General features: G+C 40.2%; 1 protein-coding gene across 6 annotated transcripts in view; it reads left to right on the forward strand.

Moving 5' to 3' along the window:
* The window catches only part of AFF2 (ALF transcription elongation factor 2), a 509,233-nt gene that overhangs the window by 156,764 nt on the left and 340,281 nt on the right, over positions 1 to 12,188 (forward strand). For all 6 annotated transcript variants that reach the window (XM_055267794.2, XM_055267797.2, XM_055267796.2 and 3 more), the window contains exon 3: positions 923 to 1,783. In XM_055267794.2, the coding sequence (XP_055123769.1) occupies positions 923 to 1,783 (861 nt within the window). The remainder of the gene's footprint in view (positions 1 to 922; positions 1,784 to 12,188) is intronic.

The following is a 12,188-nucleotide window of genomic DNA, read 5'->3' on the forward strand; positions in this document are numbered from 1 at the left end:
TTGAAAACAATCACAGCCATTTTAATAGAACAAATACATCCTACAGGGGGCGGTGTAGCTGGTATACTGATTGTCCATAAAATGATTTGGTTGCCTCTCTAACTGCTATACATTAGGCTAACATCACTTTGAAAAGATAACTTTGTTTTGGTTTACTTAAACAACAGTTTAAATACTTGAATAAATTTTCCTTAATCATTGAAAAGACACAGAAGGGCTTGAGTCACTGTTGATGAACAATTGCATCATTTCAAAGTAAATGAGTATGAATCATCAATATGTAAACACAGTCATTCCAGAATATACAGGCAAACACTAGTAATTCATACAGTTCTTTGATTAGAAGGAATCAGATTCACTTTAGTCATGAGTTAGCTCAATTAGATGTTGTTTAATTCCATTCATTTCCTAAACTTATTATAGTCATGGTAGCACAATTTAACTGATTTTCTTATCCAATAGCCTAAGCCTTTTTCATGGTATAATGTGGTGCAAAGGCTGATATGTCAAAAATTTATATAGGTAGAAAATTCCATTATAACTCCAATGATTGGTAAGCAGAAGTTGTTAATCACAATGTAGAATGTAGCAATTCAGCTCATCTGTCACAGAATAAGTTATTTTTCTAATAAAATTAATAAATGATGTAATTTAAAAGTTTTTCTCAATGAACATGTTTAAGGACTGGCTAGGGAGTATAAAAATGTTAATCATACCCGCTCATTCCAGAAGCTTTTTCAATAGTGTTCTTGATTTTTTTTCTTACATAGCACATGAAAAGCATGAAATTATATGGCAGCAAGACATATTTAAAGAACCCCGTATGATAGTCTACGTAGGGCATCTGTTTGAAACATTAACATTAGGAAACACAAACCTATTCATTCTCTCTCCTCCCACCCCCATCTTTTTGTTATTTTAGACAAACAAAGGTGATGCACTTGCCAACCGAGTCCAGAACACGCTTGGAAACTATGATGAAATGAAGGATTTGCTAACTAATCATTCTAATCAGAATCACCTAGTGGGAATTCCAAAGAATTCTGTGCCCCAGAATCCCATCAACAAAAATGAACCAAGCTTTTTTCCAGAACAAAAGAACAGAATAATTCCACCTCACCAGGATAATACCCATCCTTCAGCACCAATGCCTCCACCTTCTGTTGTGATACTGAATTCAACTCTAATACACAGCAACAGAAAATCAAAACCTGAGTGGTCACGTGATAGTCATAACCCTAGCACTGTACTGGCAAGCCAGGCCAGTGGTCAGCCAAACAAGATGCAGACTTTGACACAGGACCAGTCTCTAGCCAAACTGGAAGACTTCTTTGTCTACCCAGCTGAACAGCCCCAGACTGGAGAAGTTGAAGAGTCAAACCCATCTACAAAGGAAGACAGTAACCCTAAGTCTAGTGGAGAAGATGCTTTCAAAGAAATCTTTCAATCCAATTCACCAGAAGAATCTGAATTCGCCGTGCAAGCACCTGGGTCTCCCCTAGTGGCTTCCTCTTTATTAGCTCCTAGCAGTGGCCTTTCAGTTCAAAACTTCCCACCAGGGCTTTACTGCAAAACAAGCATGGGGCAGCAAAAGCCAACTGCATACGTCAGACCCATGGATGGCCAGGACCAGGCACCGGACATCTCGCCAACACTGAAACCTTCAATTGAATTTGAGAACAGCTTTGGGAATCTGTCATTTGGAACACTCTTGGATGGAAAACCCAGTGCAGCCAGTTCAAAGACTAAACTGCCAAAGTTCACCATCCTCCAAACAAGTGAAGTAAGTAATTTTTAAAGTTTTGTTTGGTTTCACTTTTTTTTAGTTCTCTGCTCTAACCTCTATAATCCAGTATTCACAAGCAGCTCTCATTTACCTTAATGAGCTGTATAGGATACTCTTCAAGTTCAGGGTCTGAATTTTGATCTTCTGTTACTTGTGACATAACTGATTAACACGCTGCAAATACAGTTAAATCTCCGTAATTTGGAATGACAAAAGACAAGGTCAGTCTGACTGAGTGAATGACAAGTTGGAGTTATAAAATAGTTTCATAAAATACAGTTGTGGTAATATTATGTACAAATTAATAACATTTGAGATTATAATTGGTCATAAGTAGTATGAGGAGGTTCATGAGAAGATTGCGAGTCACTATATGCCTTCACTACTCAGTAGCATATTCTAAACCTAAAATACAGAAATTACTTAAAGTAGAAGAATGTAGAACTGTGGTTTGCTGGAACCTGAAGTAGAAGGCATTCTTTAAGAATTTTAGTTTCTTGAGTGATTACAGAGCTATTCCTTGGCAAGATCTTAATGTTATCTCCCGTATCCATCAATCTTCCCTTCTGCATCTCCTTCCTCCACAGGTATCTACATAGCCCTTTTATTCTACCTTCATCCTTTCTGTCAAAGCAAAAGGCTTTACGAGCAACCAAAAGCCCACTGGTTTAGAATGACTAAATATCCTACCCATCTCAGGAATCATTGCCTTGTAAAAGAGAAGTCCAGAGGCACCAAAGCCTCTTCTAAGGAATGAATCGCTAATGATTGGATTCCAGGCCTTGTGGCCCCTGGGTGGGGGGCATATATGATGCTGCCTCTCAGACACTACCATGTAAGCGGCTGTCTACTGCACCTCAAGTGCTTGATTGGAAGAAGCCACTGCCTTTAGATTGGATTCCTGTCACTGGTGACTAAAGGCTTGACATAACACAGAGGAAGAAAGTAGGGTTAAATTCTTACTCAATAGGAGTGACAGGCAGTCTGTCTGAATGGTTGCAGATTCCAAGTTAGTGGTATCTGAGTTAGAGAAGTGTGACCCTATAAGCCCCCTGGCTCTCTTTCCTTTATTTATCCTCAGCAGATGCAGTGATTTCAGAGGACAATGGGAAAATAAAGGGAGGGAGGCCTGGGGCTGTTGACTATATTTTCTGAATGTATGTTTTTAATATTGTTTCATTTCTGAGGCAGTTTTGCTTTTTGTATCATCATTCATCAAGTCTTGTCAAGCTTCCTCTTAAGTATCTCTCTAGTCTGTCATCTCTACCCCCACTGCCTTTGAATCACCTGTGAGCCTTCAGTGGACTGCTGTGAGAGCCCCTCTTGACTGGTGTCCTTCCCTCTAGTCTCACCTCTCTTCCATACCATCCATGCAGGCTCATCTAACAGGCAGATCTGACCATTTCACTCCCTGCTTTTGATTATTCAGTACCTTCTCATCACTTCCAGGGAAAAGTCCAAATTTCTTAGTCACACATACAAGGCTCTTCACCCTTTAGTTTCATGCTCCTTTTTTTGGCTACATATTCCACTACTTCTTCATGTGCAGTTGAAATCCCAGCCATATGGGACTACCTGTGGTTCCCTGTCATGTCATGCTTTATCACGCTTCCTTGCTTTTTGGCTTGCTGTCCCCTCAGCCTAGAATGTCTTTCCCCACCCTCCCTTGTCTTCCTGGTGAAGTCCTGTTTCTCCTTCAGGTCTGGTCAGTTGTCACCTTCTCTGTGAAAGCTTCCCTGATCCCCTCAGCTTAATTAAAAACCCCTTTGTCTTGGCTCCTCTGGCACCTTCTATATGCCCTGATTGGCACCGACTCCATTGTATTGTAGTGATTCAGTTATGTTTCTATGTCCTCTACCAGACTGTGAGCTCACTAAGAGCAAGGAATACCTCATTCTCTCTGTATCCCAAGCACCTAGCAAATACTTAGCACATAGTAGATATTCAATAAATGTTTGTTGAATGAATGAATTTCAAAAATGGTTACTTGATTACATTTTCTAAGCCACAATGTTAATCAAATAACATGCACAAATGTAAACAATTGCTAGGAAATCCATCATGAGTTATATCTTTTTCAGTTGTATTCTGTCTGCCTGTTTCTTACTCTGCTCTGCTCCTGTTCTGTCATTGAGAAATCCTAGCCATAATTTCTACTGAATGACTTAATACAGGCTTTAATACTTAAAAATCAAAAAAGAGATCTGCTTTGAAAAAGTACAAGTATAATGGGAGGTGGGGATATCATTCTTGTTTCTTCTTTTGCCCTGGTTATCTGCTGCTGTTCCCTCCTTACACAGCCAGAACTGATCTGGAAATAGCACTGCCCCATAAAGCAGTCTGTCAGCCTGTTTCCATACCTCATTAGTAGAGTGACAAATCACAGACCCAGCGAAATCCACTCTGTTGTAATTCTCTCTCTTATACATTCACAAAATGGCTGACCCAGATTCAGAAATGACTTCATGCTTTCACTCAGTGCTCTGGCACACCAATGAGAGGTACATTTTCAAAGACAGTCTGAGCTGTCATCAGCTCTGGAGACGATTATCCCAGGAGCAGCCTATGTGCATGCAGCCTTTGGTGATGGTACAAACAGACCTTGGTAGAGCTCTGTATGAAAAATGGGCCAGGTGCAATAAAGTCATGATAGGAGATCAGTGAAGAAAGTAATTATTTTAAAATATGGGTTTCAGGGAAGGATTTGACAGAAGAGTAGAGAGAAGCTTAAAGCCCTAAAGTCAGGGGCATATACAGAGCCCAAAGGTAATGTGAAAACCAAAAATAGGAGGAAAGGAAAAGAGAGGTTACACGGCCCAACAAGAGAGCTTAGAAGGGTGCAGATTAAAATGTGGGCATAAATATAGACAGGGTGGAGCATTATGGAGCTTTGAACCTAATGGAATTTATGTGGCTAAAACTCTGACCAAGTCTGAGAATTCACCCTATTAAATCTTGATGCACCTTTCAAAAGCACTTAGCATTAGAATTCAGCCCCAGTTCCTGGCGCCAAGAAGTTTCAGGCACTGGGTTCCGGGTCCCTAGTCAGTGTAGCCGTCTTTGATGAGTGGTAGCATTACTCTGAGTTATTACCAAAAAGGCTTGTCCATGGAGCAATCACGGTATTTCTTTGAGTATTCTCAACTTTTTCCCTGGCTTTAGTGACAGGAGGTTGATGAGTGTTAGTGAAGTGCATTTGTGGGGAGGGTGAAGCAGGATGGGTTGAATGGCCAGAAAACAGACAGCATTCTAAGATGTACAAATAAGCAGATAACATTATATTTATGAATTGAGAGATCACAAACTATTATTGAAATGTGATGTGCAAGTGTGTGTGTCCATGTTTGTTTATGTGTCCACATATTGAGTATATAGTGGGGAAATTTTTATTTTTTATTCTTGAAACATTTCCATGCTTCTTAGAATTTCTGTATCCACAATAAGGATATTAGAAGTATAACCAACTTTATTGCAAAAGGTCAGCTTTTCAATTGAGGCATGTCATTTTAACAAATAATTTGTTTAAAAATTTTATGTTGGCCGAGCGCAGTGGCTCATGCCTGTAATCCCAGCACTTTGGGAGGTTGAGATGGGTGGATCATGAGGTCAAGAGATCTGGACCATTCTGGCCAACATGGTGAAACCCCGTCTCTACTAAAAATACAAAAAATAGCTGGTCATGGTGGCACACACATGTAGCACCAGCTACTCAGGAGGCTGAGGCAGGAGAACAGCTTGAACCCAGGAGGCAGAGGTTGCAGTGAGCCGAGGTTGCACCACTGCACTCCAGCCTGGGGACAAAGCTAGACTCTGTCTCAAAAATAAATAAATAAATAACGAAACTTCATGTCATAGAGTTTATTAACATTCCTGGCAACAACAACAACAAAATGCTGATGTGTTCTGCAGTTGGGTTTAGAATTTTCTCGGAACTGCTTCTGAAAACAGTAAAAGGCCTATTTATATCAAGTAGAAACTGAGGGTTGCTTGCAGATGGTGCTTTATTAGGAAATGAATTTGTTAATAAACGTAGCTTTATACATGATTTCTTTACAGAAGTTTTTGTTTATTTTTACCTTAGGATAAAAATCTGCTAGTGTAGACAGCTTCACATTTTGGTGCAATTTGTTATTAGTATAGCTTGCCAAGTAAATAATCACATGCACATGAAGGGATTGATATCACATATTAAGTGTCTCCATCCTAAGTCAATAAGCTTTTGAAAGTACAAAACTAATGTGTAGAGTGTCATATCCCTAAAGGGTCATTTGCTTTACATGCTGCTCTTGGCTGTGATCTAAGGCTATCTGAGGCTCCAATTGCCACAAAACTAATGGCCTTAGAAGAGTTTAATAGAAATGGTGTGGGATTTATCTGTAGCTTATTTTAGTGGTTAGCTTTGTCAACCAGCAGAAAAATTATCGCTCACATTTGTGACTGTGCCTGTTTTGTTTCACACCCTATGTAGTGAACACTGTGAGTATAATTACCTTTATTTATTGTAAGTTAGATAGTGAACTCAGGTCCCTTGTGTGAGAACTGCAGAGAATGTTAGGATATTACCATGGGTGTTCTAGATATGTCCATGCAGCTACACAGAAATGAGACAGCTGCTTCAATGAATGGAAGGCCATCCAGTTGCTGTTTACAACTCATGCTAAGAATTTTTCACTTGACAAATTAGTCTGTTTTCATGCTGCTGATAAAGACATACCTGAGTCTGGGCATTTACAAAAGAAAGATATTTAATGGACTTACAGTTCCACGTGGCTGGGGAGGCCTCACAATCATGGTGGAAGGTGAGAGGCATATCTCACATTGTGGCAGACAAGAGAGGAGAGCTTGTGCAGGGAAACTCCCCCTTATAATAACCAGCAGACCTTGTGAGACTTACTGACTATCACGAGAACATCACAGCAAAGACCTGCTCCCATGATTCAATTAGTTCCCATTGGGTTCCTCCCACAAAGCATGGGAATTACGGGAGTTACAATTCAAGATAAGATTTGAGTGGGGACACAGCCAAACCATATTAATCCACCCCCAGCCCCTCCCAAATCTCATGTTCTCGCATTTCAAATCCAATCATGCCTTCCCAACAGTACCCCAAAGTCTTAACTCATTTCAGCATTAACTCAAAAGTCCACAGTCTAAAGTCTAATCTGAATCAATGCAAGTCCCTTCTGCTTATGAGTCCATAAATTCAAAAGCAAGTTAGTTACTTTCTGGATACAATGGAGGTACAGGCATTGGGTAAATACAGCCATTCCAAATGGGAGAAATTGGCCAAAACAAAGGGGCTACAGGCCCCATGCAAGTCCGAAATCCAGCAGGGCCGTCAAACCTTAAAGCTCCAAAATGATCTCCTTTGACTCCATGTCTCACATCCAGGTCATGCTGATGCAAGAGGTGGGTTCCCATGGTCTCAGACAGCTCTGCCCCTGTGGCTTTGCAGAGCATAGCCCCCCTCCTGGCTGCTTTCATGGGCTGGCATTGAATGTCTGTGGCTTTTCCAGGTGCATGGTGCAAGCTGTTGATGGATCTACCATTCTGGGGTCTGGAGGTTGGTGGCCTTCTTCTCACAGCTCCACTAGGTGGTGCCCCAATAGGGACTCTGTGGGGGCTCTAACCCCACATTTCCCTTTCACATTGTCCTAGCAGAGGTTCTCCATGAGGGCCCTGCCTCTGCAGTGAACTTCTGCCTGGGTATCCAGGCATTTCCATACATCCTCTGAAATCTAGGTGGAGGTTCCCAAACCTCAGTTCTTGACTTCTCTGCACCTGCAGGCTCAACACCATGTGGAAGCTGCCAAGATGTTGTGTTCCATTCTCTGAAACAACAGCCCAAGCTTAGCCCCTTTTAGCCATGGCTGGAGCAACTAGAATGCAGGGTACCAAGTCCCTAGGCTGCACAGAGCTGAGGGCCCTGGACCTGGCCTATGAAACCGTCATTTCCTCCTAGGCCTCCTGGCCTGTGATGGAAGGGGCTGCTTTGAAGACCTCTGACATGCCCTGGAGACATTTTCCCTATTGTCTTGAGGGTTAACATTCGGCTCCTTGTTACTTATGCAAATTTCTACAGCCGGCTTGAATTTCTCCTCAGGAAAGGGTATTTTCTTTTCTATTGCATTGTCAAGCTGCAAATTTTCCAAACTTTTATGCTGTGTTTCCCTTTTGAAATGGAATGCCTTTAACAACACCCAGGCCCCCTCTTGAATGCTTTGCTGCATAGAAATTTCTTCTGCCAGATATCCTAAATCATCTCTCTTAAGTTCTAAGTTCCACAAGTCTCTAGGGCTGGGGCAAAATGCCACCAATCTCTTTGCTAAAACATAACAAGAGTCACCTTTGCTCCAGTCGCCAACAAGTAACTCATCTCCATCTGAGACCACCTCACCCTGGATTTCATTGTCCATATCATTATCAGCATTTTGGTCAAAGACAGTCAACAAGTCTCTAGGAAGTTCCAAACTTTCCCACATTTTCCTGTCTTATTCTGAGCCCTCCAAACTGTTCCAATCTCTGCCTGTTACCCAGTTCCAAAGTTGCTTCCACATTTTCATGTATCTTTTCATCAGCACCCCACTCCTGGCACCAATTTCCCATATTAGTCCATTTTCATGCTGCTGATAAAGACATATCTGAGACTGGGCAATTTACAAAAGAAAGATTTAATGGACTTACAGTTCCATGTGGCTGGGGAGGCCTCACAATTGTAGCAGTAAGTTAAAGACACATCTCTCATGGCAACGGACAAGAGAAGAGAGCTTGTGCAGGGGAACTCCCCCTTATAATAACCATCAGATCTCGTGAGACTTACTGACTATCATGAGAACAGCATAGGAAAGACCTGCCCCCATGATTCAATTACGTCCCACCAGATTCCTCCCATGAAGCGTGGGAATTGTGGGAGTTACAATTCAAGATGAGATTTGGGTGGGGACACAGCCAAACCATATCACTTGATGTATATCACCAGTTTATTTTTTTGTGCATTCTTATGAAAATACAATAGTATTGAGTCCAAGGCTATAGCTGGGCTATTTCCACACCCATCAAAATGAAGGGATAACTTTATACTTTTAGGGTGCCAGAAAAGAATCTTGAACTTAGTATTTGTCTTATAGCTGTGTGGAATCTAGAAAGCTTTGTACCTTCTTCTCTGCTAGTCCATCCCCTGGTAGTTGCATTTTGTTTATGCTTTTTTTTACTAACTCTTCCAACTCACTGGTCTCATTGGTATTCAAATTCATTTTCTTATCATATTCCTCCTAACTTTCTCTTCATATTCCCCCTAACTTTAGTGCCTCCCTACACACTGAACATGTGTAGTTGATAGTAATACAAATAGAATACCTGGCTTTGCATTCTTTGTGATGGAAAGGTTGGGGATGCTAAAAGAGAAGTGATTAGAAAAGGTGTCCTGAGCAGGGGAGACTGAGACCATTCTCACAATAGCAGGACTGATTTGTCAGGCAGGGACACATAGAGGTAACCAGGGAGGGTTTCAGAGAGAATGAATGGGAAGTTTGTTTTGAACTTGGCCTTTAATATTGGGTGGTATTAGAGTAGTTCAAGAGGAATCTGGAGAGCAGTTCGTATGTGTGCATATTAGTGATGGATAGCGATAATAGCATATACAGAAAGGGGAAGTGAGTAAAATGTGAAGTATATTCTAAGGATAGGCCAGTTTATCTGCAGCTGCGGGTATGTGGGACCAAAGTGAGAGAGCTCAAAAGCCAGACTGTCAGTTATCTTGAATTTGTTAGGCAACGTGGCAACCAGAATGTAATGCTGAACTTGACACGTTACTTTCCCTGTCATCGTAGGAGACCTAGGATTTCTCTCAAGACAGTTGCCATCATCAATTCAAGCAGTAATTTCTGAGCTTTCCCAGGTTTGTTCTCTACTTCCCTACAAGAAGGGACATCTCAATTCTTCTCTTGTAACCATCCATTCTTTTTCAGTATGCTTCCCCAAGGATTTTTCTAAAGTAATGCTAAACTGGCTATTTTATACCATACTTTCCTTCCCTTGGAGTCCTTGTCCTCCATTCACCCCCTTTCTCTTCCATTTTTTTCATTGGCATTAGTCACACTCAGAGATAGATCTCAAGGATGGCTTCTTAAAGAGTATGCAAATACTTGGGATTTTTTTCTTTCTGTTTCCTCAAGTCCTCTTCTTTCTCACATGTATTTTTTTTCTTTTCTAAGGCTGTATGCAAGTGGTTCTAGCCATCAGCATCCTAAAACAATGTCAGTGATTTCAACATGCCATTGTGTAGGTAGATCAGAGTATTTGGTTTCAGTGCATCTTTCTTGGTGCACTGTGCTTTTAAAGCCTTTGTCATTGTTTAACACTTTTTTTTGGTTGGAAAGAAACCGAAAGATTGATTTATTCTTGCTCTGTTTTAACAAAATTTAATTCTTATGTTATACACATTTCTGTCATCATTATTAATAATGATGCAATTTAAAACAGCACTATTTGATAATTTTAGTAATTCTTCATGAGGCAGTTGAAAACAAATCTCTACTTTGGAAAGTGTGAAATATTGCAAAGCATAGTTTTAATGAGGTATACTGAGATGTGGGTTTCTCTTCTGGCTTGGACTTCGTTTGTAAAATTAAGAGAGTTATTTTGCCTTTCTAGGGCTTTTGTCACATGAGGAGATTAGACTAACTCATTGGTGGGGTTGCTTACAGCTCTAAATCTTCTCTTTGTAGTTAAGCCCAAACCTATCTTGTTTGTATAGTAATTTCAGCCATTATCTCCCCCACCCATAACCCTCTAGGAGTATCCACAGTAGAACAGCATGAAGGGATCTGAGCCCTGCCTGCACACATTCAGAACAGTTTGTGACTTTGTAAGACTAGGTAAATATGGGCAGACTCAAATTGGATCTTTTTAGGGACTGACTACCAATTCAGCTGGGGTATTCTTATATTTCACCTTTTTTTTTTAAGGTAACAGCTATATGCTGCATTTTACCAGAAAGTACCAAACTGTAGACTCAGCAAATAGCCTCCTAATCCTTTTGTCACCACCCACTAAAATAATGAAAGATAGAGAACTCCTATTTTCACATTACTTCTAGGAAAATATTTTGACAGATTCAGTATGCAGTAAAATGGTAAGCTTTTGTTATGTGTGTTCCAAATCATCTTGTTATCACTGGATATATCGATTAGTTCAGTACTTTCTAAGCCAGTCATAAAAAAAGACTTCTCTCATTCTGCATTAAAGAATAAGAGAAATTGACAGGTAGATAACAATATTGATTCAACCCAAATAGTAAATGCAAGGGGCTTTAGACATAAGTCATAAATCTCTTTATGGGAGTTGTAAGTCTGGTATTTTCTATTTGACATGAAAGAAAATAATCTCTAATTAACCATCATTTTAAAGTGAACTATGCTTTGATTTGAGTTTATAATACAGGTGCCAATAACATAAACCTGTTACCTTTATACTTTGTAGTTTACAAATGCCTTCATATATCTTATCTTATTTTGATCCAGTTCTAACGGGCTCTGGAATTATCATAATTTCCTTTACTGCAGAAACTTAGTGTCAGAGAGGCTAAGCGTCACTTGCCTAAAGGCACACAGCCAGCAAATGGCTGTGGCAGGACCAGGACCCAGGCTTTCAGTGATACTTCCACGTGGCATTTGGGGTATGGTGTGCTACTGTATATGTATGGGTTAATTTTCTAAAAGTAGCTCCTCTACTGGTACATAGAGGGCAAGAGAATAATGAGCTGAATCCAGCTTAAGGTAAAATTCCCTTCTTAGGTTCATATTTCAAAAGTCTGGGACCAAACACACCAAAAAGGGCAATTTTTCTTGTGGTATTACAGGTTATAGTCATGTGTTTTTCATTTACAAATATGGTGAGAAGTAGTGTTTTTGCAATATTCCTAAATGAGTAACATATGACACAACTTGTTAGAGGACCTTTTCTTGGTTCATAAAGTTTCTGAGTTTTTGTGTCTTTAGTGGGATGACTTTATCAGAAATCCTCAGACAACACAGCTAAAATCTAAATTTCTGTGGTTGAAACACAGCCACCCTCAAGAGAAACCTTAGATGTAAATGAGAGGTCAGTAAAAAGTGGGTGTGAAACTAATTGCTGTAGAGGGAGTAAGACTTCTCTCAATTGTTTGCGCCCCTGAAAAATAGATTAATTTAAAAAAAAACTGTCTAGGATCATCAAATTGCAAAAGTAGTTAGCAAGGAACAGACAGAATTTGTGACATTTATTCATAGACACTAAAAGGGTGAGTGTCGCTCTACCTCAGCAAAAGAATGCAGATGGTCCATAGACAATCTACTTCAGAAAATAACTGTGAAAATCAATGAACGAAGTAGCTGTGAAAGTTCTCTGAAAAGTGTGCAAGACT

Source organism: Symphalangus syndactylus, chromosome X (assembly GCF_028878055.3).
Source record: "Symphalangus syndactylus isolate Jambi chromosome X, NHGRI_mSymSyn1-v2.1_pri, whole genome shotgun sequence".
Lineage (NCBI taxonomy): Eukaryota > Metazoa > Chordata > Mammalia > Primates > Hylobatidae > Symphalangus > Symphalangus syndactylus.